This window comes from Sapajus apella, unplaced genomic scaffold, assembly GCF_009761245.1.
Source record: "Sapajus apella isolate SASKATOON/1434 unplaced genomic scaffold, GSC_monkey_1.0 scaffold24, whole genome shotgun sequence".
NCBI lineage: Eukaryota > Metazoa > Chordata > Mammalia > Primates > Cebidae > Sapajus > Sapajus apella.
In genome coordinates, this window is record NW_022436964.1 from 14702723 (window position 1) to 14730273 (window position 27551).

The 27551-nt window shown below is 40.2% G+C and overlaps 1 protein-coding gene across 2 annotated transcripts in view; it reads right to left on the reverse strand.

The window, feature by feature from the left end:
* Positions 1-27551, reverse strand: part of MAMDC2 (MAM domain containing 2) — a 172253-nt gene that overhangs the window by 46985 nt on the left and 97717 nt on the right. For both annotated transcript variants that reach the window (XR_004272642.1, XM_032290933.1), the window contains exons 8-9: positions 23223-23366; positions 19698-19963 (exon numbers count right to left, since the gene is read on the reverse strand). Coding sequence is in view for 1 of the 2 variants with exons in the window: in XM_032290933.1 (XP_032146824.1) it covers positions 19698-19963; positions 23223-23366 (410 nt within the window). In the remaining variant the exon portion in view is untranslated. The remainder of the gene's footprint in view (positions 1-19697; positions 19964-23222; positions 23367-27551) is intronic.

The window sequence follows — 27551 nt, forward strand, 5'->3', positions numbered from 1 at the left end:
CAAGACTCAAAACAAAACCGAAAACCAAGAAATATCCTCAAGCCCTGGAAACAAAAGGTAAAGAAGCAGAAACACAAGGCAGATGGACTAATACCCAAACTGAATAATCATCCCCTGGATTATCAAGGACTTACTGTTCCAATTTCCTGCTTTAGAAAACTGTAATTATTAAAGGGCAGGATAATCTCCTCTTTATTTTCATCGTTTTCCCTTTAACAAAACAATGATCTGCTCTCTAGAAACAACATGACGACAGGCAGCAGAACCTGGTCACTGAGCAAATGCTCCTCATAGTACATCATTTTAAGTCTCTTCTAAAGTTGTTTTTTTTTTGAGGGGCTGGTTGATTAGGAGAGGGTCTGTGTGGAAACCCAGCTACAAGGCTGTGTTAGTCATAGGGGCCAGACTGCCCCAGGCCTGTCAAACTCCATAAAAGTTCCTGGTTAAAGTACCCATGAGTCCAAATGCCATGGTTTTTGCCTGTAATCCCAACACTTTGGGAAGCCAATGCAGGCAGACTGCTGGAGGCCAGGAGTTTGAGACAAGGCTGTGCAACATGGCGAAAACCCCTCTCTACTAAAAATACAAAAAACTAGTTGGGCATGGTGGTGCACACCTGTAGTCCCAGTTACGCAGGAGGCTGAGGTGGCAGGATCACCTGGGCCAGGGAGGCAGAGGCTGCCGTGAGCTGTGATTACACCACTGCAGTCCAGCCTGGGTGACAGAATGAGATCCTGATCTTAAAAAAACCTAAAGTACCCAGGAAATAAAAAGTAAAGAATCAGATATGTCAAGAATTCATGTTCTCAAACTAAATCAAGATAGGTTTTAAAAGAATTAAGGTTATTGCTTTTCTCTTTATGAGATGTCATTAAGAACTGCCAAATATAATGAATAGAATTTTGCCAGGAGAAGAAGGAAATAAGTTTTGTAGGGTGCTGTGAAATCAAATCAAATCAAATCTTTGTTTTGCGGTTCAAAGGGATTGTTTGTGTTAAAGAACTAAATACTGGCTGTATTAACTGTTTTTTCACTGCCTTTTAGAGTAGATTCCATGGCCTTCTCGATAGACATGGCAGGTCAGGCTGTTGGGTTAATCCACCATCTACTTTACCGATTGAATGGCCCCATTAAATCCTATAATTAGCATGTGAATGATAGCTTGCAGAAATTGCCTTCTATATTTGGATAGAAACACTTCAGTCCTGTGCCAACAATATCATAACTTACCCATGGTCACAAAATGAACCTAGTTAAGTTCTTGTTACAAGTGGTGGACCGCAACAATTTCCCAGACGGTTCAATTTTGAGTTAAATTTAACTTTTCTTCTGATGAGGTTAAAATCTTTTGAAATCATTTGCACAGATAAATTTGGTTATGACGACCACAGAGTTGGTGGCATAATTATTCACAAAATTACTATAATCCAGTCAGTGAAATTCCACAGCCCTTCATTAAGATGCTATTGACACAACTGTAAGATATACTATATGATGTAATTGCACTCATTTAACTGTTTGACAATAAGTTGTAACAGAATTTTTTAAAAATTTCAATATTGAGATACTTGGCAAAATGGATGAAATTATTACAAATCCCTAAACACAGGCTAAGTGAAGCTTTATCTAGAAAAATAAATGTGAAATTTAACATTCTTAGAACCTAGCACTGTTTTGAGAAATAGTTGCTAAATTGCAAAAGCATGCCTCCCTGCAGTGACTATATTTGTTCTTCATCTCCCACAAAAGGCAGAATGACCATGTGTTTTTAAATAAGTTTTTAGCTGACCAAAACTTTTTTTCTTAAAGAACCCATCTGGTTAGTTTTTTCTTGTTTAAAAGACCCATCTGATTTAATTCAACTTTTGGCTTTCACAAGTGACAGAGATTGAGTGGCTTCCAGCTTTTCCCAGTGTGAAAGTTTTTCTGCTTCCAGAAGCCTTCAGGTCTGGACTAGGACCGCACTGTGATAGAACACAGGCCTGCAGGTGAACTTTTTCATTGCTATTTGGGTGGTAAACATCCAAATCTCTCAACTCACAGATTTCAGAAAGCTGTTTTATTTTCACATCTTTGGGCCCCTGTAAGTGCAGGGGAGGTTCCAGAAGGGACCACAGAATCAGCCATTTTTTAGAATGTAGAACAGGTCAAGAGAGCCCATGATAGCAGCCCACACAGCAGCCAGCTGCAGAGTCAGGTATGAAACATGGTACTCCTTCCTGATCCCCGATAGAACATACTTCATTATAAAGCCTCCTCATTTTCCCTATTTTGCTTCAGGTATCTTAAAATATGATTTGAGAGACATGACACAACTCCCCAATTAATAGCATGGGACCAAACATTTCTTTGACTTCTGTTTACAACCAGCTTCGTGTCATTTTACCTTATGTTTGTTTATAGAGTATTTTGGTAACTCAGCCCAGGAGCCTGACTCTTGCATAGATTGTGGCTGATTTTCAGAACTGGCTAATGTCGAACCAGCCATAGCCTCTCCTCTTCTCCGCAACAGCTCTTCCCTGACTTCAGCCACATCCTTCTCCCTCTTAGCCGAAGGCATCACTGCCCTGCTCTGCACTGAAAATGTAGGCCTCCCAAAAGGAACACTCACAACTTCTCCGACATCCACATCTATACCCTCATCTTCATTTGCACCCATTTTCACCTTCCCCCTTGTTTTGAGAGTAAAGTCTGTCTGATTACAAAGTTCTTGTTCTTTTCATGGTGGGACAGAGAAGGCTAATCCTACACAATTAATGTTGAAGATGCAAATGGAAAATAAATGAGAAAAGCCTCTGAAAAAATGAACACTAGACAAAGCTAAGATGACATCATTTTTAATGTTTTAGTGTCTAAGTGTCTAATTCCATACCCTAATAATGAAGACATTTTTATATTTAATTATCCCATAAAGCTTTCAATATCACTGAAGGAAAATAGGTGCAAACGCCTTCTTGATTTTTACATATCCTCCTCAAGAAGAGGGCAGGTGACTGTCTGGTGACTACATTTTTTTTTTTTTTTTTTTTTTTTTGAGACAGGGTCTAGCTCTGTTACCTCGGCTACAGTACAGTGGCGCAATCTTGACTCACTGCAATCTCTGCCACTTGGGTTCAAAGAATTCTCGTGTCTCAGCCTCCTGAGTAGCTGGGATTACAGGCATGTGCCACCATGCCTGGCTAATTTTTTACTTTTTGTAGAGACAGGGTTTAATCATGTTGGCCAGGCTGGTCTTGAACTCCTGGTCTCAAGTGATCTGCCTGCCTCACTCTCCCAAAGTTCTGGGATTACAGGTATGAGTCACCATGCCCAGCCAGTCTGGTGATTTTTAACAGGCCTCCAGGGTGCCTATGATTTTGTATATATAAAAAAAATCAATGCTGGGGTAAACATAGTGTGGTTTCTTTCTGGCCCACCTCCCACTATAGGGCATTCCTGGTGGAGCACTTTTCTGACCAATGTAATGTAATAAAATGTAAAGACCAATTTAATTGTCATGTCTAAGAATAGGCATTACAATTGAAGTCACTGCTGTGGCTCACTTGGATGGAGATACCAAAAGGTCAGTCCTGCCAGAAGATAGATACATAGAATGCAATCCACAAACAGCAAAAAAGGAAGAATCTAGGTCTTCCTCTTGCCTCACAAGGGCTCACTCTGCTCTAGATGAACTTCTCCTGGGTCTGAAGAAGACAGCAGGCACTTTTAGCAATTCTCTGCTAATACTCAGACAGGATACTGACTTTGTCCCTCTCACTTCTGAGACATAGAGACAATTAGTCTAATTTTCATGGATTTCCAAGCCAAAGTGTATATCTGTGAAGTGAAGCAGAGCTGCAGTTTAAAGCTTACGTAACTCTAACCCCCTTTTAACTTCTGCCACACTTATTTAACCAACCCCTAATAACAGACAATATGGTAGTTTTCACCGTCTCAGTATTACAAAAATTAACGGAATGAATGATGATAGCTAAATCTTTGTGCATAACCATGATTATTTCATTAATAAATCCCTGGATATAGAATTGTTACATCATAAAGTATGCATGTTTGAGTGCTTTTTGATTTGTGAAATTGTTATTAAAACATTGTACCAGTTTACCCTCATATAAGACCACGTGATAATCCTTATTTCCTTGCGTCCTCACCTTTCCAGGGTCACGTTATGTGTGTGTGTGTGTGTGTGTGTGTGTGTGTATTGTGCACACACGTTTACATATATACATATAGTCATACACTACATAATGATGTTTCAGTCAATGACGGACTGCATGTACAATGGTGGTCCCATGACATTATACTACCATATTTTTACTGTACCTTTTCTATCTTTAGATATGTTTAGATACACAAATACTTACCATTGTGTTGTAATTGTTGACAGTATCAGTACAATAATATGCTGTACAGGTTTACAGCCCAGGAGCAATAGGCTATACCATATAGTCTAGGTGTGTAATAGGCTATTCCACCTAGGTTTGTATAAATATGATGTCCTCACAAGGACAAAATTGCTTAACAACACATTTCTTGGAATGTATCCCTGTCATTAAGTGATACATGACTGTATATACATATATGTACATTTGTATTTATTCAATTATCAATTAAAAAATAAATCTTTTACTTTAGACCAGAAGACATATATATGTGTATATATGTATAATTATATATTTTAAAAATAAATCTTTCACTTAGACCAGAAAACACTGATATGTATATATATGTATGCATTACACATATTTAAAGATAAATCTTTTTACTTTCAACCCAAATATAAACATATAATATATATATATACACACACACACATATATATAAATGGGTATATATACACACATGCATCTAAAGTGAAAGATTTTTTAATTAATAAACTGAATACAAATGGTATACTGTATAAATACTGCAATTAATATAAACATCATATTCCAGGGTACCATATTTTTAAAATATTTTGATGGACAAATGTATTATTTCATTACTTTTAAGATTTCTTTTGCTGGGTGTGGTGGCTAATGCTTGTAAAGCACTTTGGGAGGCCACACATGGGTGGATCTCTTGAGCCCAGGGGTTTCAGACCAGCTGGGTAACAGTGAGATTCCATTTCTACAAAAAATGCAAAAATCAGCTGTACATGATGGTACACACCTGTAGTCCCAGCTACTCAAGAGGCTGAGGTGGGAGGATCACTTGACCTTGTGGAGGTCAAAGTTGCAATGAGCTATGATCACACCACTGCACTCTAGCCTGGGTGTCAGAGTAAGACTCTGTCTTAAAAAAAATTCTTTGATTATAATGAAGTTGTATATATTTGTGCATTTATTTTCTGGTTGTATTCCTTTTTTTCTGATTTGCCTGTATATATTCTATCCACTTTCCTATTGCTTAGTTTACCTTTTTCTTACTGATTTATTAGACATATATTTATTTTAAATGTATTAAGAATTTGTTGCATATGTTGAAACCTTTTTTCCCCCCTCTGGATTTACATTTACCTTTCAGATTTGTTTATGAGGCATTCCTCATTTGAAGAATAAAACAGAGAGCCAAATGTGTTGGCTTGAAGATTGAGCTGAAAAGGGAGAGCCACAAATAGTAATTTGTCTTTGAGCATTGTATAGATACCCATGTAATCTGATACTAAACAAAAAGTAAAAGCTCACGGACTGTCAGTGGTATGGTGGGGTATGCCAGAGTGAAGTGATTTGTGAACTCCCTGGAGAGAGACTTCTACTAGAGGTAAGAACTAAACAGATAGTGCAGAAAATATCCAGAGAAAGATATACAAGAGAAGAAGAGAAAGGTAGGGATATCGATGCAAAAGGAAATAAGGTATGTTTCCTCTGGTGAAATTAGAGAGTCTTTATTAATATGTGAATTGTCAATTTCTAATTGTATGAGTTGATCTTGTAGCTCCAGAGGCCAGCAAATACTTATTTTGTCTATGAGCTCAGAAAGCCAGAAGATCCCCAGAGAATCTCATTGTGAGCATCAAAAAATAATATGGCATCACCCAGAACTTGGGAAATATTCCTTTTAAATCCAATGATTGTAAGGCTGTGAAATATTCACAAGACAGAAATTTGAAAGCGGGGAAGGGAGGTGGTATTTTTAGGTTCATAACAAACTTTGGAATAAACGTTTACCTAATTAAGTTTATTAGTAAAACTATAGGGAAAGAATGTCTGGTCTGTTTTTCAGATGTCTCCACATTGCTGGGAGAACAAATTGCTGATCCAACAATGTTCCAGGAAATTAATTACTCAGGAAAGTCATGAAAGAATTGACTGACATAAACATTATGTTCTTGTAAACTGTGTTAGCAACTACCAGTTGTGCTAATCAGTCTTCTTGTAATTTTCTCATAAGTTGGCATGAAACACAGAAGCCCTCAAGACATACCTGAAAGGAAATGAAACAGAAGGAAAACAAGAGTATCTCAGCCCTGCCTTACTCATATTTAAAGCCATGTAGAATTCTTGGACTCATAAACGATGCTGAGTTTAGCTTGAAAAACTCAAGGGTAGGTTCCTTTTCCATCCTTAGCTCCTCTATTCTTTGACATGAAAACTTATTCCACTTGAGAGTATAATTTTCCTTGTTCTGCATACAAAGTCACCTTAATCTGGTCTATAATGTGTTGATTATCTTGTTAGTAATTAATGACCTTTCTATTTCTACTTTTCTCTCAGCTGCTCTGCTTTAATAATGCTGGGACATTAATATCCTGAAGCAGTTCTCCTCCAACGTTCAGACATCATGAAATGTGAGGAAATTCACCTTCTCTCATGTATCTTGTCTACACATTGGTTTTCTGCTTCCTTAATCTCTTTATAGCAGGATGTCTTGCTGTTAAACAGCCAACTATTTATAAATCTCTACAGCAACTTTCTAGACTTGCTTTTCTATTCGAGTGAACTTCTAGGGCTGCCTTTAAAAATACATAACCCTAAATATTTTACAAGTAATCATATTTTCATTCTGAAAGGGCACAGTTAAAAGGATTTTAAAAGTGGAAATTTGAATCAAAGACTTACATTTCAACTATTTTTTTCCTAAAAAGGGAAAGATTTTTTTATAAGAGGAAATGAAGAAGCAGAGAAAGTTACCAATGAGAACTGTGCTGCATAATGTTAAAACACAGTTGCTGCTATTAAGATGCCAAAAAATATAACAGGAGGTAGAAGAGACCGAGAGGTCATTTTAAAACATGTCCTCATTTCATAGAAAGGTGACATGACATTCTGATTTACATAGTTAATGGTAGAGTCAGGCCAACTCTTTATATTCTTGAACTAGATCTCCTTCATTACACAAATATCATTCCAACGAGTAAAACCCAAGTCAATGACTTATAAAAAATTCAAAGAGGAAGAGGCATCTGAAGTAGACATTGAGAGAAGAATAGGACTTTCTTGGGTTGCAGAATTATTTCTGCAACAAGGTCAATGAGATATAGTTTGCTGTAGATAAACCCTGAGGGAGCACTGGAGGAGGAAGACAGAGGGCAGAAGACAAGGATTTGAGGAATGAGAAGCCACACTGGAACGAAGACAATAATTGAAGATAGGTTTTTTGAGAAGTTTGGAGGCTGAAGGAATGGGAGGGATTGGCAGCTTAAAAGGGTGCTGAGATGAAAGGAGGGTTTACTGTTCATTTGTGTCTAATGCAGGAGACTAACATACATGGGCTGTGTGCAAAGGACTAACGGAGATTGAAGATTTACAAGAGAGGGAATAATTTATGAAGTAAGTTCCCAGAGGAGGCAGGAAGGTGAGATAAATGCCTAGATGGGCAGGTTGGTTTTGACTAAGAGCAAGGATAATACTTTCTTTGTCAGATTGATCAGAAGATGAAGAGAGGCAGGTGAAGATTCAGAGAGGAACAGAACTGAAGGAGCTTGTGTTGGATGACTTCATCCTTTTGGGAGATGAACCCATGAGATCACAACCTAAGAATGAGGCAGGGAGGGTCAAGTTGGAAATCTGCAAGTGAAAACAGATTTAAAAATGTGGGATGAGGGATTAGGAAAAGTCAACGAGAGAAGAGATGCATGAAAGGCTTTCTTAGCACAATGGAGGGACAGTGGAGATTAGTCTTATTTTCTCCAGCTGTTTTGAGAAGCCTGGGGTAAAGATGAAAGCTGCCCTGGGATTCCAGGCATTAGGAGGACCAAGGTAGAGCAAGTGGGGAGGGTATGACATGGAAGCAACTGCATCATTGATTATGATCACATAATAGAGGCTGGAGAAGCTGTGTTGAGGGGCAGGGAAAGGATCAGGGGAATTGCATGGGGGCTGGTAAAATTTGATTTAGGTTCTTAGGAATAGGAAAAGGCACAATTAAAGAATTGAAAGCTGTTTCAAAGGGAAGAATCACAGCTCTTGGTTTTAGTAAATATCATCATAAAAAGCTCCAAAACAGGCCAAGCATGGTAGCTCATGCCTGTAATCCCAGCACTTTGGGAGGCTGAGGTGGGAGGACAGCTTGAAGCCAGGAGTTTGAGACCAGCCTGAGTTACTTAGTGAGACCCTGTCTCCACAAAAAATGAAAAATAATTTAGCTGGAGGTGCACCCCAGCTATCTGGGAAGCTAGGATGGGAGGATTGCTTGAGCCCAGGAGGTGGAGGCTGCAGTGAACCATGATCGTACCACTGCATTCCACCCTGGGCAACAGAGTGAGACCTTGTCTCAAAAAAAAAAAAAAAAATGCTCCAAATCAAACTCAGCATATACATGTCCACAAATGTCCTAGTTTCCACTCTAGCCAGGCATTCCTGGTTTTAAGTATTCACACTAAAATTCCTTGTAGGACAAATTGCTCAGGTGCTGTGCTATAAGGGATTATGGTTTACCTTCTCTAAAGGCAGAAACATTTAATCTTCCTTTTTTCTTTGATGGAATTATGTTGTTCTTCCTTACCATCAACACCTATTAATTGATAGTTCACTACTCTGTCTTAACTATTTATGGGTTACTAACAGGAGAATCCACTTTGTTCCAGAAATTTCATTGATATCAGGAATAAAAAAAAACAAATCAAAACAACCAAAACAATATGGAGCCGTATTCTCCAGAAGCTTACATCCGATTTAAGGAGATAGGTAAGTAGACAATTTCAACTAAATACATTGAGTGCCATGATGCTGACAGTTGCTATATAAAACACGGGTTCTAGGTTAACTGCTTTGAGAAAATTGCTACCTTTTAACAAGGTTAAACTGGATTCTTTAATGTAGATCTTCCCGAGAGTTTCTAATGTTACTGTGCTTTGTGAATCTTCATGTGTGTGGAGTAGAGATCCAGTCTGTCAAGTTCTACAAACTCATCTGATGACAGAACCCTTTTTCAATGGAATATCTCAAGGGATTTGTGCTCCATGGGACATAACATGAGAAGGACTGGCATAAGATTTCACCTAGTGAACAAAAAGTGTATGTATTTATATTTTTAAAAACTGCTTGGATGGGTACTTTCTCCTAAATATGTAAATGACTTTTGAAGTTTCTTTTTTAGGCCTATGACAGAGTAAAATTGCAGACTTAAAAGGATTTACCTTGAAGATTTTAATGACTGCTGTCCCAATCCCAGTGAAAAGGAATGCCTTTAGTCATTTTCATTTATGGACTGTTTGACAATTTTTCTCCAAAAGAAACATTTAATGAACACAATCTCGAGTTCCTCCCAGTGCTTCTAATTAACAGACCACTGAAAGATCTTTGTTAAAGGAAAGGCTAACTTCAGGCCAGAAGGCATTGCAGGATCTAATATGTATGCTACGATGCGTGACCAAGCATGAAGAGAAACTAAGGGTGTGAATATATAAGGGCTAATGCTTGCGTCCACTGTTATGAAATTTCTGATAATCGCTCTCTACTCTCTCCTAATATTTGGCCTTTAGGAAAAGAGTTTTGGAATGAATTGTTCTCTCTCCTCATTATCCTCCTTAACGTGTGAAAGTCTCAAGATAACTGTTGATTACCTGCTCTCTACTTCATAAAGAGGAAACACAGATCCAGAGGACCGTTTTGCGATTCATCCCTTTTCAAAGTGTTTCTTAAAACATTAAACAAAATTTTATTATAAGTTGTTTATAATTGAATAAAAGCAGCCATTTCTTTAAGAACGCCTCATCTTGTTAAAATAAAGGCTTAACTCTGACCTGATTTTTACTTTAAAGAACTTCACAGGAAAAATCAGGGTATATAATTATCCATGTATTAAAGAGATATTGTCTATAAAACCTTATGAGGATCAGGACTAAGAAAAAACATTCATTAGTCTTTCTCTTTTCAGCTAAATTTAATAAATGATATGTGTGGGTACTATGCTAAGAACTTTATATGATGCATCACATTTGATCTTTACCATATGCTATGGAGATATGGGTATACAGGTATTGATCGACTTACCACCTATGCAACTTACGACCATTCGACTTTACGACCACAATCGCTAGCCATGACTGCTCCGTGTCTGGCAGCGCAAACGTTGCCCAGCTGGGCATACGACAGTGAGGAGCAGCTTCCAGCAGCACTACCATCTCCGCATGCACCATTTCAACTGTACATATAGCCTACTCAACTTACAACCAAATTGTGTTACGACTAGTCCGCGGTACCGACCATGGTCATAAGTCGAGCACTAGCTGTACTCCTAGTATACCTGTTTTACACGTGAAAGAAAAGGCTCAGGAAGGTTACATAACTAGCTCAAACTATAATGCCGTAAGTGCCAGAGAACCCACAGCCAAGTGTCTTATGCGTTATGCTTCATTTTCCTCTAACCCACAGCTTTCCTTTGTCTACGGTAAAGCACCTTGAATTCTGACCCCTCCTAGGAGTCAAAGTTACTTCTAACTAGAACACCAGAAGGTTAAAAATAAAGTCCCAATTTTTTTTTTTTTCCAGAAATCCTGAGAGTTAGGGCTGGGCTCCCCTTCTCACCTGATCCTATACTTTTGATGTCAGCCAGGCAAGGGCTCGGGGCTTTTTGTACTAGGCTTAGTGTAAAAAGCATCAACTCTGGAGTCAAAAAGACCTGGATCTGCTTCTCATCTCAGCCACTTAATAGCTGTGTGTTGTTGAACAATGTCCTTAATTTTCTGCCTGAGCGTTCCTCATCTGTTGAATGGTGCTGTACTGCTTCCCTTCCTAGGGAGCTATGGCATCAAATGAAGTGTTGGAGAGTGTTCTACAACAGCCTCATTGTGGGCAGCTGTGATATCACATGGAATCTGTCCGTAAGGCTACTTTGCTAGAACGGTCTACAGGAAACTCTTAGCAGTGCTTCATCTCTATGGTTTCTGCCAAAGATTAAACTACTCAGAGAGCACAGCAGAGAGTTATTAATCTAGTCAGCCCTTGTCCTTAAAACAGGCTGGGTAAGTGCAAATAGGAGAAAGCGAGGTAATGCAACATCCAGAGTGGAAGGCCATCAGAAAGCAACAGGGGAGGCAGGCATTGGGAGTGAGGGAAATAAGAGGAGAGAGGCTGAAAGGCTGGACTTTTTTTTTTTTTTTTTTGAGATGGAGTTTCACTCTTGTTGCCCAGGCTGGAGTGCAGTGGTGCAATCTTGGCTCACTGCAACCTCTGCCTCCCAGGTACAAATGATTTTCCCACCTCAGTCTCCCAAGTAGCTGGGATTATAGGCATGTGCCCACCATGCCCAGCTAATTTTCTGTATTTTTAGTAGAGACGGGGTTTCTCTGTGTTGGTCAGGCTGGTCTAGAACTCCCAACCTCAGGTGATCTGCCTGCCTCGGCCTCCAAAAGTGATGGGATTACAGCCAAGGCTGGACTTCTTTATAGTTCTGCACGGGCTACTGCTCACTCAGCTCAGCTCTGGCCTCATGGGACAACTCACTGAGAGATGGAAATAATGTTCATGAAAGCAGGTACTGTCTTTGAGCTGGGCCCTAATGAATCACACCTGACTTGCTTTAGAAATGGGTTCAGAGGTCACAGAGCACAAGCAGGAAGGCTCTTCTGCACAATGGCGACACATGCCAGGCTCTCAGTTTAGGCATTCGTTTCTACTAGATCATCTGGGGGACCTAGATCTAGTGTGACTGCATTCTAAAATGCCAAGGACACTGAAAGGAAATACTTTACTTCCCTCACAGGAGTATTGTGAGAATTAAACAACAAAAGGTACCTACACCCCAAGGCAGGCATGGGAGCCTCACTTTCTCCAGGTCTTCCCCAAGACTGGAGAGAGACCCTGACCACCCAAAGATACCCTGCACTAAAGGGGGCAGGGTTCAGAGTTGACTAGACCGTGATTCAAACCCCAGCTCTGCCACTTCCCAGCCTTCGAAAGTCCACTCATTCATTCTTTTGTTCATTCATTGACCACATAGGTACCAAACAAAATTTATTGAACAGAATTTTACTCATGATCAACTTTGCACCAGGGCGCAGTGCTAGATGCTGTGGATACAAGATGAACAAGACTGACAAGGTCTCTGTCCCCATGAAGGCTATATTTTCATAGGAAAAGAGATGCACAATGAACAAGTAAACAAATGAGATCATTTCAGATTGGGATAAATGTTAAACACAAAATAAACTAGGCAAATTAACGAGGCGTTATCTGGGTATGGGGAAAGGGGTTATGAACTGGGCGGTCAGGAATGTTCCTTTCTGAGAGGAAGCACTTGACCTGGGACAGAAGCATGGGAGCCAGCTTGATGTGAGAATGACTGGGGAAGGAGGCATCCCCTGTGCAGAGCACTAGCCCGGGGCCGGGAAAAGTCTTGGGACTCAAGAACAGAGACAAGGCCCACACAACTGTGGACTGTGGGACTCTGTGATCATGGCACAATGAAGGCAGATGAAGCCAGCAAAGCGGGCAGTGATCCGACTCTAAAGGACCTTAAAAGCCAGCATATGGGATGAAGCTTTATTTTAAAGGCCATGGAACAGTTTCCCACAGGGGAGGGCCAAGATCTGATTTCTGTTTCAAAGAAATGATTCTGGCTGCTGCATCTCTCTCTCTTTCTGGAGTATACAGAGAGCAGGGTGGAAGAGAAGATACAGTTAGGAAGATATCAAAGTAGTTTAAGTAAGAAATGATGGTGGATTAGACTAGGAGAGAGAAGTGGACATGTTTGAGGTAAATTTTAGAGATGTCACTGAAGGGTTTTGTCTGAAATTTGGGAAAGAGTGGCAAGGAAACAGGAAGAATCAAACTATTCAGATTTCCTGAAACTTCAGTTTCTTCACCTAAATTTGGAACGTGTTATTGTAGCATATGAAGGACTAAACAAGGGAGCATGTACTGCCCAGCACAAAGTAGATAATTGATAAACAGCCAGCTTGTCCCTTGTTCTGACCCAGGTTGAACTCTGAACCATCTAGACCAGCAAGTTCATTTCAGGACTCATTAGAAATTCCAACTATTATAAAATGTACGCTAAGCTCAATAGGCTCAGAAAAATCTCTTAAACTGTCATCAATTTGGAAGTAAAGTCAATATTGAGTTGTTAACCCATCCAGAACAGCCAATATAAAGCTTCCCGACAGACTGTAACAGCTGACTAGTGTTTGCCTTATGCTTATTTTGGGTGCTTTGTGACTTGAAACTCCTTTCTCAGTGGCAAGAATATTTGGAGAAACATGTACTCTGTGGACAGAAACTACATGTGGAAAAACAATAGCATAGGTTTGGGTGTCATAGCCCTGGAAAACTCTTGAGTTTTGAAGCTTTGACAGCGGGTTCCTGGCTTACAGGGTACACACAATGACCACTGATCTGACTCTAGCATTCTGAGTCACCCATAATGAAAAAGCTACCTAGGGGTAGGAGGACCATTCATTCTACTCTGTTCCTGCCCAGCTGTATGGTCACAGGAATATCTCCCAGCACTTCAGCATGGGGGACCTGCGCAGGGTCACTATACAGACATGTCCTTGCATAGGCCTTTGGCTACGGCAAAATCTGTTGGGCTACCATGCCTGGTTTCAGTGTAGCTGAGCTGCATATGAGCCTGAAACACATGGTCTTTCTTATTGCTGTCTTCTTTTTGCTTTTATTGTGGTTAGTTATTCAGAGCAATAGTTCTCTATGTTGCATGTTACAATACCTTGGTGCACTACATAAAATCCTAATTCCCAGGCCAAGAAAATTTTCCCCAAACCAAGAGAATCTGACCTAATCAGTATAGTAGATACTGTAATGTGCCACCCAACTGATCCTTCAGGAATGAAAAGCTTATTCTCTCAGTTGCTGAAAATGTAGCCAGTGGACAGCACTCAGCTTGTTAGTTGTCTGTGGAAAGTGCGTCGGCATTTCAAGGCAATACCCTCTTCCTGAGGTAGACAGCATCCAGTGACCGATCAATACAGGACTATAAAGACAACATTGATCAACCCAGGACAGCTCTGAAAGGCCATGCCAGTTTCAGAGCTCCCTGTAGGTCAGCTGAGGCCTTCCTTGGGAAAGCACTGCAGTCTGACAGCTTCTTCTGCCTGATCCTGTTTCCTTCCCTTCCCTTCCTTCAGTGGTGAACCCAAGAGCACACCCTCATAAATTTCCTGCAAGTAAGTCTCCATCTCAGTGTCTGCTCTCTTTGGTTTGGGGTTAACACCTGGACATCAGCATTATAAAGCTCCCCGGATGATTTCTTTTTTTTTCTTTTTTCAGATTGCGTCTCGCTCTGTCTTCCAGGCTGGAGTGCAATGGCATGATCTTGGCTCACTGAAACCTCCACCTCCTGGATTCAAGCAATTCTCCTGCCTCAGCTTCCCAAGTAGCTGGGACTACAGGCACACGCCACCATGCCTAGCTAATTTTTAAAATATTTTTAAGTAGAGACAGGGTTTCACCATGTTGGCTTATCTGGTCTCCAACTCCTAACCTCAGGTGATTCACCTGCCTTGGTCTCCCAATGTGCTGGGATTACAGGTGTGAGCCACCATGCCTGGCCTTCTCCAGGTGATTTTAATGAGGGTGAATAACCCTGCTCAAAAGTCAGAATGTGACGATCAGTCAATAGACAATTATTCAGCACCGAGTGCCAAGTGTGCTACTAGGTTTTCGGTCCCACATGGAAAATAAGAGAGAAATTAAGAAAACTGACTCTGATTGCAAAGCTAGTAAGTGGCAGAATTGAGATCTAACACTAGGGAGACTGCTGTGTCCATTCTCCTAATCACTATGTTATGTTGTCTCCAAGATGATGGAGGTGAAGCATAGGATGCCCAGGGACCCTAACCTGGCCATGCTGAATAGGTGTGGAGAGTGGGGTCAGAGAAGAATTCCGTAAGGAATGAGGTTTAAGCTGAGGTCTAAATAAGAAAAATGTAGGCAGAGGCAACAGGGAATGCAATAATCTAAGGTAGGAGAGAGCAGAGTGTGCCCAGGAACTGATTGCTCAGTGTGATTAGAAAGGAAAACACAAGAGGCGAACCTGGGGAGGTGGCTGATACCAGAGCATGCTTTTTCCCTAAGAGCAACAGGAAGTCAAAGGGTCCCTGCAGGGGAGGGTTGCAGCATGATAACTCTACTTCCGGAGAGAGACAGATTGCAGGGGAGCAAGAATGAATGGCAGGTGAGGATGGTTTTTAATTCCAATTCTCAGATTCAATTTAAGACCAATAATTCTCATCCAAAAATAGGATGGCACCTCTAGGGCCATTTGGAAATGTATGGAAATAATTTTGGTTGCTGCAATAACCACAGATGCTAAAAATCCAGTACGTAATGTGAGAAGCAGCCTCACCACAAAGGCACAACTCTCCTCTTCAAAATGCCAAGGGGACCCACATAAGGAAATTGTGCCATAAGCAAAGTGCAGAAGGCTTAACTGTAGGAATATAAATGTTCTAAGCCATAACAATGTGAAAGTTCAGTAACAGTATATCTGGGAGAATCTGGGAAGTCAAAGGGTAAGAGAGGTGAAAGGAAGTGTGGGGTAGGGAGAGATTTACTCATCTTAACATGGTGGGTGTCAAGAGACATTGTCGAAAGTTTATGGATCCAAAAATAAATGGTTGAGTGTACTAAAGCTGTAAAGGGAACCAAGAAAAATAAAAACAAAACTAAAAATTATGAGGAAGAGAAAGAAAAGCAGAAGCAATAGAAGGAATAAGTTCCTTCTCTTTCGTAATAGGGAGTGAGCCAACACAGTTAAGGTTAATGAATCAAGAAATGCAGGTGGAAATATATTTAGAGTTATAGGGGAAGCCATCGGTGAATCAGGAAGAAAAGCCATCAGAAAAAACAAGAAGTAGAAATGTAATTTTAAATATTTATTGAGATGGAATCTTGCTCTGTCACCCAGGCTGAAGTGCAGTGGCATGATCTTGACTCACTGCAACCTCTGCCTCCCAGGTTCAAGAGATTCTTGTGACTCAGCCTCCCGAGTATGGGACTACAGGCATGTGCCACCATGCCTGGCTAACTTTTTGTATTTTTAGTACAGACGGGGTTTCAGCATGTTGGTCAGGCTGGTCTCAAACTCCTGACTGCAGGTGATCCTCCCGCCTTGGCCTCCCAAAGTGCTGAGATTACAGGTATGAGCCACTGTACCTGGCCAATGAGGAGGCAAGTCTTGAAGTTTGTTTGTTTTGTTTGTTTATTTATTTATTTATTTATTTAGAGATGGAGTCTTGCTTTGTTGCCCAAGCTGGACTGCAGTGGCATGATCTCAGCTCACTGCAACCTCTGCCTCCTGGGTTCAAGCAATTCTCCTGTCTCGGCCTCCCAAGAAGCTGGGATTACAGGCATGCTCCACCACGCCTGGCCAATTTTTGTATTTTTTTAGTAGAGATGGGGTTTTGCTATGTTGGCTAGGCTGGTGTCAAACTCCTGATCTCAGGTGCTCCACTCGCTCAGGCCTCCCAAAGTGTTGGGATTACAGGTGTGAGCCACTACGCCCAGCTGGAAGTAGCATTTTGAGTTCAGCAGTAGGAAGTAGTAAGGGAAACTCTGGCTTCTCATTTTATCCCTTGTCTTAAATGTATTTTTGTATGTTTATTTCCATCTGTATATGTTATATAAGTAACTGAACTTTAGTTTTCTGCCTTATCCAATGCATGTCTCTAAGGTGGATGTCAGATGGCTGTCTCATTCTCTGAGAAGCTATTTCTGTGTAACAGGGACCTGACAGGAACTACGGGCCACTTTTAGTCATGTAGCCAGAGTTTTCCAGTGTTGAACTTACTGTCTCCTCATCTGCACTGGGGCTGAATCCATGACTAGTTCTTTGTGAGTACTATAAGAATTTCTCTGGCCCTGCTGGGTCTAGATCCATTTTCCCCTAAGTGGTTGTGGGGAACTGAGCAATTGCTGGGCGGCTCAGTAGTTGGCCTCCAGAGAAGACAAGGGTAAATTCTCTGGGGCACCCTTACCTGCTAGAAGGCATGCACCAATTCAGGTATAAGCAGAGACTCAATATGAAGGAATGAGCAGATTCCTAAACAACCCATATTTGTCAAGAGAGGATAAAGTAGGGTAGGGAGAGATGACGGGAGTGATGAGCAGGAGTTAGAATCCAGCATGGCCTGAATTTCAACCCTCTAAACACTGGTTCAGGTGGGTCTCCATTTATCATTATTTTTTACAGCAACTGGAAAAACTACTCCTCTGTCTTATGTAGCCCTTCCATGGGCTTTACATGACATTGCATGGTAGTTAGTTTCTTACATATCTTAATCTATCATCTGTGATCTCTTCCTCCTCAAGAGTAGGGTATGAGCCTCATTCATCTGAATGTTTCTTGTATTGAGTGTATACCTAATAAACACTGGTTGAGTAAAGAAAATAAATGAATATATAAATAAAAAAATGAAAGCCAAATGAATAAATAAAATGCTTATTTTACCCTCCTTTAAAAAATTAGCAAAATAGGTCATGGAGTGTAACAAAAATTCCATTACTTTCTGGTGCATCCCTGATTGTGGGACTCTCGTATTTGTCTGCTTTTGTGTGCATGCGTGCGCGTGCACACGTGTGTATGCGCACGTAAGTGCGTGTGTGTGTCTGTGTGTGTTACTATAACTACTTGCAAGATAAATAATTGGTAATGGGAACTCAAGTTAGGTTGTGGGGATCCCTGAGAGGTGCAGAGAAACTTGGACTTCAGGACTAATAAATCAAAGAGGAAAGTTCAATAATGCTGCTGCAAGTGTCCACCTATAAGATGACGTTTACAGGAAGAAATGCTCATTCAAAAAATATTTGATATTGTCTAGGCAATGAGCTTAAAGAGCATGAGCCTAAGCTAAGGATAGAAATGTGGCACCAGAAAGACCTGTTTACTTTCTCTCTCCACCAGCTAAGCAATGTATCTCAATTTAGTTAGGTGATCAAAGTCTGATAGAATTACCCAAGGAATACTTATAACATTACCTAGTTAATTAGCATACAAATCATAAGAAGCTGTGTCTGTGAGACTGTGGTAAAACTTATATGCTTCTACTCTGCTAGAGATGTTAGAAATTAGTTCAACTCTTTCAAAAATCAGTAAGTTAATGAGGCTGCCATGCCGTTCCTGCCTAGCAATGGAAAGTAACTTTTCTTTTTACCTAGCAATGGAAACAAAAGATTTTCCAAGATCTTTGATTAACCATGGCTAATCAAAGATTTAACCATGGCCGGGTTTTGTAATGGACTAATAGTAACCTGGCAACATTGTGATAGGAGTGGTGTACTAGGTTTCTTTAGCAGGAAGTTATAGATGGACACAGCTATGATTCTGTCCACATGGTTGTAACCAAGAAAAGTTTGGGCTATGAATGTCTGTGCAAATTCTACTGTTCCCAGCTTCCCCGGGGGACCCTGGACTTTGGGTAGCTCCTGGATTTGAATGTGATCGACTGATTGATTGATTGATTCATTCATTCATTCATTCAACAATGTTTATTGAGCTACCACTGTGTGAGTTATCTGTTTGAAGGATGGTACTTTCTTATTTTTCTTTGGGCCCCTTTCTTGCACAGACAGGATACTCAAGAGATGTTTGCTGACTGACAGGCTGAAACCAAATGGATTTTTCCCACACTGGTTTCATATCTGAGTTGCAGTTGACAGAATTTATTGCATCTGTAAAACTTAAGTTTATGAGTTGCTAAGCTTGAGAGATTACAGCTTTCTTTTCCATTCCACTTGCAGTAAAGATCTCTTTTTATATTCTCATTTCTATTAAAATCAGATGCTGATGATTACCTTACGTAAATTCTCTCTGGCTGGGGCCGCGTTGGCTCTACATTTTTTAATGAGCTTCCTCATTTTGTGTTCAGCTAGAGCCTTAGGTTGTTAACCTTAAAGCCTTAATGCAAAACCAGGCTCACTGATTTCATCTTTTAAAAATACTAGCATTCCCACTAGCGTATGTATGTGTTTTTGAGAGGGAGAGGAGGAGAGAGAGAGAGAGAGAGAGAATATGACTAAAGTTTAAAACTAAAGTTCAGCTGTTGAACTTGGAGTTTTCATGTACTCCCAGTCTTGGATTAGTCTCAGGGAATTTAAAAGATATACAAAAGCAAACTCTCCAGGTGATGCAATGAAGAGACCCAGAAAACAGAATATAACTGAAGGATTAACTTGCATGTGCCTGGGAGTAGGGTGTGAGGGTGAGGCCATAGGCCTGAACAGGAGGAAACCAATATATCATCAGTTGACAGTAGCTAGATGGACATTCACAAACTAGCCCAGCTACTGAACATGGACACAGGACAAATAGTTCTATTGTACCTTGGTAGGCATGGGCTTCTTAAAGGTGATTTCCGCTTGCATCCAAACACCCCTTGGGGACTCCAACACAGACCAGACCTTCTCTTGAACCACATGGTTCTCTTCAAAGATATAAACTGCTAGGGTGTCACTCATTTTTAAAAATCCATAGATGGCATAATGAAAACGCAGACAATACTGCAAGTTTCCTGGTAGGGAGGGGCCATAGAGCCTTCCAATGTAGCCAGGCTGAGATGTGAACTTTGTGTTGGCTAGCAAATAATACCCTGGGAACAAGAAAAACCATATCAGCAATGCAAAATAATCTAATCTAGATTAGCGAATGGCAAAATGTGATTAAAGTGGAAGAACTAGCCAGCAAAGACTACCAGCTGTGCTTTAAATGTAGAACACATTTTCTAATGTCTGTGCCTTAAGTGACAGAAAATATCTATGTGCCTCTATTGAAATGAAACCTTGTTCAACTCTAAGTAAACTTTAGAAACCAGTACAGATTTTCTATAGCATATGTCCAGATACCAGTCATTCATTAGGATTTACATTTTTCATGAAACAAAAAGGATGAAATCATTTTGGGGATAGCTGCCTGGCTCAACCATCTGACTTAGATTATATATTCCGAGGACTGAACCATAGTGAATGGAAGGCCCAGGGCAGATTTTTCTTTATTATCTCTGTAGTGGCTGATAGAGATGGTGGGATTCCAGGCTGGCCTGGCAGTCTTTGTGGAGGTTTGTGTGTCTGGGCAGAGCCTACTCCTCTCTTGGTCAAATGTTAAACCTGCCCTTGAAGAGCAAGTTTTTCATCAGATGGATCCTCCCGGGTGCTGAAGATCTATGTTCTTCCTTTTCCTTCTAAGTAACATAAAGAAAAATAAGATCAGGAACATTCCCCTTCCAATATCTCCATGGTCAATTTAAAATGGGTTCATATATCCTAGAAAGTCTAGGCAGAAAAGAAAAAAAAAACACCTTATTTTTTCCTTCTTTTTTCTGCTCCTCGTCCTGTGAGTTTTCATTTGGGTGCCTCAATCTTTGTATACAGTTTAGTTTTACCCAGTTACTTAACTCAAAAGAAGAGAAAGACATACTGGAGCTCTCTCTCCCTCCATACATAAAAAGGCCATGTGAGGACACATGAGAAGGCGGCCATCTGCAAGCTAGGAAGAGAGCCCTTACCAGAAACCACCCTGACGTCACCTTAATTTTGAACTCACAACCTCCAGAACTGTGAAGAAGTCATTTCTGTTGTTCAAACCACCCAGTTTGTGGTATTTTGTTATGGCAGCCTGAGCAGACTATTATGGGTGGCCATATGATAGCCTTTTTGAACAACCTTTTTGAAACCTAAGTTTCATCTGTCTTTTTTTCCACTTAAAACCTCTCAGTGGCTTCTCATGTCCTCTATAATAAAATTCCAAATGCTTCCTGTGGCCTGCCACACCCAGGATCTATCTCCCTCTCTAACATAATTTTCCTCCATTCTCCTCCCCACCCTTCCTCCTCACGGTGCAGCCATACAGACCTTCCTATTCTGTGGTGTGACCAGCTCTTTCCAAATTCGAGGCCTTCACAGATGTTGCTCCCTCTGCCTGGGTCACTCCCACTATCCCAGCTAACGGCAGCTTTCCTCAGAGAAACCTTCCTTGAATCCCTAACCAAAATTAGATTCTTCTATTATCTCTCAGAGTTCACTCTTCATTTCATTCTACTGTGAAAGAAGGAGATCAGAACTTGCCACCCCCAAATATGTTACTTTGGCACATTGATTATATTGAGGTAAAGTCACTTGAGAAGCAGCAGAGGCAGGAAGGACCCTCTGACATCTCCCTTTTTATGATACTTAATAGCAGGTCATAAAATTTCCCATGAACAAGGTGTTCTCCCTGTACCAGAAAGGGAAGAACATTCTGTCACTAAAGGCTGGGAGTCGACATCAAAATGGATGTGTACAAACAAACCTGCTAAAATAATCCTTTTCTTCCATTAGTTTCCTCCAGATATTTCCTAGTCACTTTCCCATAATTCACTGCCTCTGGAAACTTCAGCCCCACCCCCCACCCCTTTTTTTGTCTTGTTACTTCTCCACAATTTTACCATCCCTTGTTTAAAATGGTATTTAAACTCTCGGGCCTATCTGCTTCTTTGGATCTTCATTGTTTTTATGAAGGCTCCCAAGTGCAAGTAAAAATATTAAATAAAATTTGTATTTTTTTCTTGTTACTCTGTCTTACATCACTTTACTTCTCAGGTCCAAACATGGAACCTAAGGGGGTAGAGGAAAAGTTTTTCCTCTCTGACAGCACTTACCACACCCTGTGATTATAAGTTTGTTTGTGTATACATTTGTCTAATGTTTCTCTTGCCCACTGAAAAGACTGTTGGCCAGTGAAGGTGGGATTCATTTCAGATTTGTTCACTATTATATTCCCTAGGATTTAGTCCACTTGAATGTTTTATTGCCTTGAAAACTGGCAAACTGAGAGTAGGGTGAGTCTTTTTGTCCTTAAACAGCTTCCCATTTCATCAGTTCACTGCTCCCAGAACTCAAGTGATTTTCTAGAGATGATTTTCCAGTTAATCAGCCCAAAGTCAGAATAGATTTGGTAGGGCCTTTATTTCTACAAGTTAGGCAACCTCTAAGAAAACAACACAAAATTATAAGTATTAAATTGTGAGGGCTCTTTCAAGGCCTTTCTGAGGGCTGGTACAAGGCAGGGGCCCTGGAACCTAAGCTTCACCAGCTCCGTGGTAAACTCACCCCGGTCCCCAGGATATAAACATGTGTTGCATAAGTGAAAGAGACATGGAACTTTTGAGATCAAGCTCTTCACACTTGTTTCCACTAGTATGGGCTCCAAAAAGTCTGTCATTAAATTAATAGGTAATCCCTACACAAAGAGCTCAGACTTGTTTTGAAAAGCTCCTTGTAAATATATCCATCGAGTGTCCACTCAACATTTTTAACAGCTTTTTCCCTCCACAGATTTTAAAAATTGTAATAAAATACAAATGGTATAAAATTTACCATTCAACCATTTTAAAGAGTACAGTTTAGTGGCATTTTGAGCATTCACAATGCTGTGCAACCGTCACCACTGTGTAGTTCCACATGATTTTCATCACCCAAAGGCAAGCCCATACTCATTAAACACTCTTATTTCCTCTGCCCCAGCCCCTGGCAACCACTGAAATCTACTCTTTATCTGTGGGAATATGTCTCTTCTGGGAGATTTCATATAAATACAATTCAGCAGATTTTTTTTCTTAAAGGTATTGCGTCTAAAGTGAGTTCCAAAATAATTTACAAGGATTTGCCTGTTTAATTAACTAGCAAATACGTTTGTTAGCACAGCAACTCGAATTCCAAGTTTAAAAAATGGTCAAACATAAGACGGCTGATTGTCTTTGCTTCTTTGCAGCTGCCTTTTTCTTTGTCAGTGTCTTTGCAGGTATGAAGTGGGAATGGCCAGCGAAGCTTAACAACTACCCAAGATGCCCCCGCGTAGACGGTTCCCTCATTTACCTAAGCCTGTGGTGTGGTCTCCAGCCCGATACATGTTTGGTTTTACTTTCACTCGGGTCCAACCTGGACCTTCTTTATCTTGGTAAAAGTTGCAGAGGTCTTGCTCAAAATTGCAGCTGGCTTCCACGGCACTGAACAGAAGTTCTGAGCAAAGGACAAGCAAAGTTAGTGACAATCAATCCCAAAGATCTCAAAGGACTACATCAACTGGTTGACGGATATTTATATATACACACTTGTGCTGGGGAGACCAAAAAAGTAAAACACAACTAAATATCTTTACCCAAACGGCATGCTGACAGGTTAGCATCAAACCAATGTTTCAACATGACAGGAAAATTGTTCTTTTCCTCTCTAAAGAGAGGGGAGAAAAGAGCACTGTTTGTATTATAAAAATGAAGTACCAGACTTCAAAATAAATTTCCTTTCATGGCTGTGAACATGTATTCATATACTTTTTCACAATTCACAATTCATTCATACAAAATTTAAAGAAAGAGAAAAGAAAGATTTTAAGGAACTCAATTTTTCTCTAAGATAAAATATTTTAGAAATAATATTTTATAGAAACAATTTTCCTTTGTTGCTCAATCGCTGTGTCAGAAGCATACCTGCTGTCTCCTTTGACATCAGTAGCAGGAGCTGATCTGCTTGAACAAAGTCATCACTCAGTTTAAGTCATGCAGGTCAAAGAGTCACAGTTCTGTTATGGGTACTGTTATTGCTTTGGCTTTGCTGAGTTCTAGTATTATTTAAGCTGGTCTATAAATACCTCAGCCCAGATGGCCTGGAGGGAACATAAAGATTTCTGCTGTTTGAGAAGACATACAAATGGCCAACAGGTATATGAAAAAATGTTCAACATCGCTAATCAGAAGAGAAATGCAAATTAAAACCACTGCAGGATATCATCTTAGTCAGATGGCTATTATTAAAAAGACAAAAATTAACAGATGTTGGTGAGGATGTGGAGAAAAGGGAACTCTTATACACTGTTGGTGAAAATGTAAACTAGTATACCCACTATGGAAAACAGTGTGGAGATTTCTTAGAAAAATGAAAATAGAACTACCATTCAATCCAGCAATCCCATTACTGGGTATCTACTCAAAGGAAAAGAAATTAATGTATCAAAGGATGCCTGCACTCATATGTTTATCTTAGCACTGTTAGCAGTAGCAAGAATAAGGAATCAACCTAAGTGCCCATCAACAGATGATTGAATAAAGAAAGTTTCAAATGTACATACAAGCTGGAAGAGTAAAAAGAATGAAATTATGTCGTTTGCAGCAACATAGTTGGAACTGGAGGTCATTATCTTAAGTGAAACAAGTCAGACACAGAAACACAAATGCTGCACATTCTCACTTATAAGTGGGAGCTAAATAATGTGTACACACTGATACAGACAGTGCAATAGGCAATGGAGACCTAGAAGGGTGAGGGAGTAGAAGGGGGTATGTAAGATAAGAAATTCCTTAACGGGTACAATGTATGTTACTCTGGGATGGATTCCTTGAAATCCTCACTTAACACTATGCAATCTATGCTTGTAACAAAACTGTACTTGTACCACATACCTTTATACAAATAAAAAAAGGTTTCTGCTCTTCTGAGAATAACTTTTAATCCTATCAACAAATGGCTTGTAAATCACACTGTTCAGATTGCCTTCTTAAACCAGAGGGGATGTGATCATAGCAGGTAGGATATATTCGGTGTAGCCAAGTGTGATTCTTGTCTGCATGCCAGAATGCAGACATGTCTAACAGTTGAGGACCAGGGAGAGAGGACATGTGTTGAATAACTGGAAAATTATCTCTAGAGAAACATTTGAGCTCTAGGAGCAGTGAGCTGATGAAACAGCTCACTATAAAAACTTCCTATATTCTCAATTTGTCAATTTCCAAAGCAAGAAAACATTCAGGTGGGCTGAGGAGCTGACCCAGATAAAAGTGGACAAAAGAGGCATGACAACCAAATGCTACCAGGGGTGCAAGATTTAATCTTGGTCCAGAAAAACAAATACGGGGCAACTAGAAACATTGGTGTATGGACTAAAAGTAAGTTGATAATGTGTCGCTGTCAAATATCCTGAACTCCATAATTACCCTATAGTTACGCTGGAGAATGTATTTGGTTATAAAATACACACTAAAATATTTAGCAGTAAAGGGGCATGATGTTTGCAACCTATTCTTAAACGGTAGATAAAGCAAACATGGCAAAATGTTAATGTGTAGAGCTGGTTAAATAGTCTACAGGAGTTCCAACCATGCTGCCCAGGCTGGTCTCCAACTCCTGAGCTCAAGCAACCCACCCTCCTTTGCCTCCCAAAGTCCTGGGATTACAGGGATATGCCACCACGCCCAGCCTGGATATAGAGGGGATTTTTAGTGTAGTTTTAGGTTCCACTAGTTCTAAACACTACTAGTTCATTGTAGTGTTCTTGCAAACTTTGTCTGACTTTGAAATAACAGAAAATTAGAGTTCCAAGAAAATTGAATTTTAAAAAGTAACTGATTAACACCTTACAAAAAAAAAAAGAAAAAAGAAAAAAAAGAAGAATCCAAGACAATTAAATTTTAAAAAGTAACTGATTAACACCACATTACAAAACAAAAACAAAGAATAGGAAGAAAATGTTCCTATGCAACTAGAACCTGATTGCATCTCAGACGATATGCTCTAGGAATCGCACCAGGAGCAAACCCAGATGAGCCAGACTGGAGAAGAAGAAATGAAGAGAATTCTCAATGCTCTAAGACTGGTGGATTAGCTCACACCCTGCTCTGCCTGATTCTGTCAGCACCAGGGTATATCTTTAAGCCCTGAAGATAAAGTCTGTGAAAAATGAACAGGATGTTATACAAACAAGGATCCTTTGACATTCTCCCATGGAGATTTGAGACCACAGGAAACCCCATTAAGGTCTTCAGTATGAGTCACCCCTCTGCTACTGGGTAATAAAAAAAAAACAAAAACAAATGAAAATCTCAAAAATACAGATGGCCATCTAACTCAGGAAATGGGGTGGCACTGCCAAGTGCCATGCACGAAGAGAACAGGTCAGTGAATTCCTCATCAGGAATCAATCTTCCCCCCAACACCCCTCCTTTTTTTTTTTTTTCCTTTCTTTCTCCCAGCTACAGAGGGTAGAAGGAGGAATGAATCTTAAAGCAGTGCTCTTTGGTGACTGCAAGACAATCTTAACTCAGTTATTAGGTGTGTGGAAGGGGGTGGAAGTGGCATAAAAACGTGGAAGCTTATAGAAGTTTTATTCATACGCACCAAAACATGAAAGCAACCAAGCTATGTCCTTCAGCAGGTGAATGGATACATAAACTGTGGTACATCCAGGCAACTAAATATCACTCAGCGCTAAGAAGGAATGAGCTAGATGCGAAACGATACAGAGTAAACTTAAATACATACTACGAAGTGAAGGAAGCCAGTCTGAAAAGGCTGCATACTATGTGATTCCAACTATATGACATTCTTGAAAAGGCAAAACTATGGTGACAGTAAAAAGATCAGTAGTTGCCATGGGTTGCAGGGAGGGAGGAGTGAATAGAGAAAACATACCCGGTTTTTGTTTGTTCATTTGTTTTTTGAGATAGGGTCTCATTTTGTGGCCCAGGCTGGAGTGCAGTGGTACAATCTTGGCTCACTGTAGCCTCTACCTTCTGGGTTTAACCTATCCTCCCACTTTAGCCTCCTGAGTAGATGGAACCATAGGCATTCACCACCATGCCTGGCTAATTTTTTGAATTTTTTAAATAGAGACAGGGTTTTACCATGCTGCCCAGGCTGGTCTCCAACTCCTGGGCTCAAGCAATCCACCCTCTGTTGCCTCCCCAAATGCTGAGATTACAGGTGTGTGCCACCACTCCTGACCTGAATATAGAGGAGGCTTTTAAGGTAATGAAAATATTCTGTATGATATTACACTGATAGATACATGTCATTATACATTTGTCCAAATCCATGGAGTATACAATACCACGAGTGAATCTTAATGTAAACTATGGACTCTGGGGGACAGTGATGTATATGGAGGCAAGGGGACTATGAGAGACCTCTGTGCCTTCCTCTCAATTTTTCTGTGAACCTAAAACTACAATAAAAATTAATGCCTATCAAAACAACTTAAAAGTAAGGAAGGACAACTTCTTTCCATGGTGATAGACTAGGTCATATAGAAAAGATTTTTCTGATGATGTAACTATATTATTTTGCTAATGAATATATTTGAAATGGATTTTCCTGGGGTCCTGAGGAGGTCTGATTAAAAAAAAAAACTGGAAAGCATAACTCAGGGGCTAAATC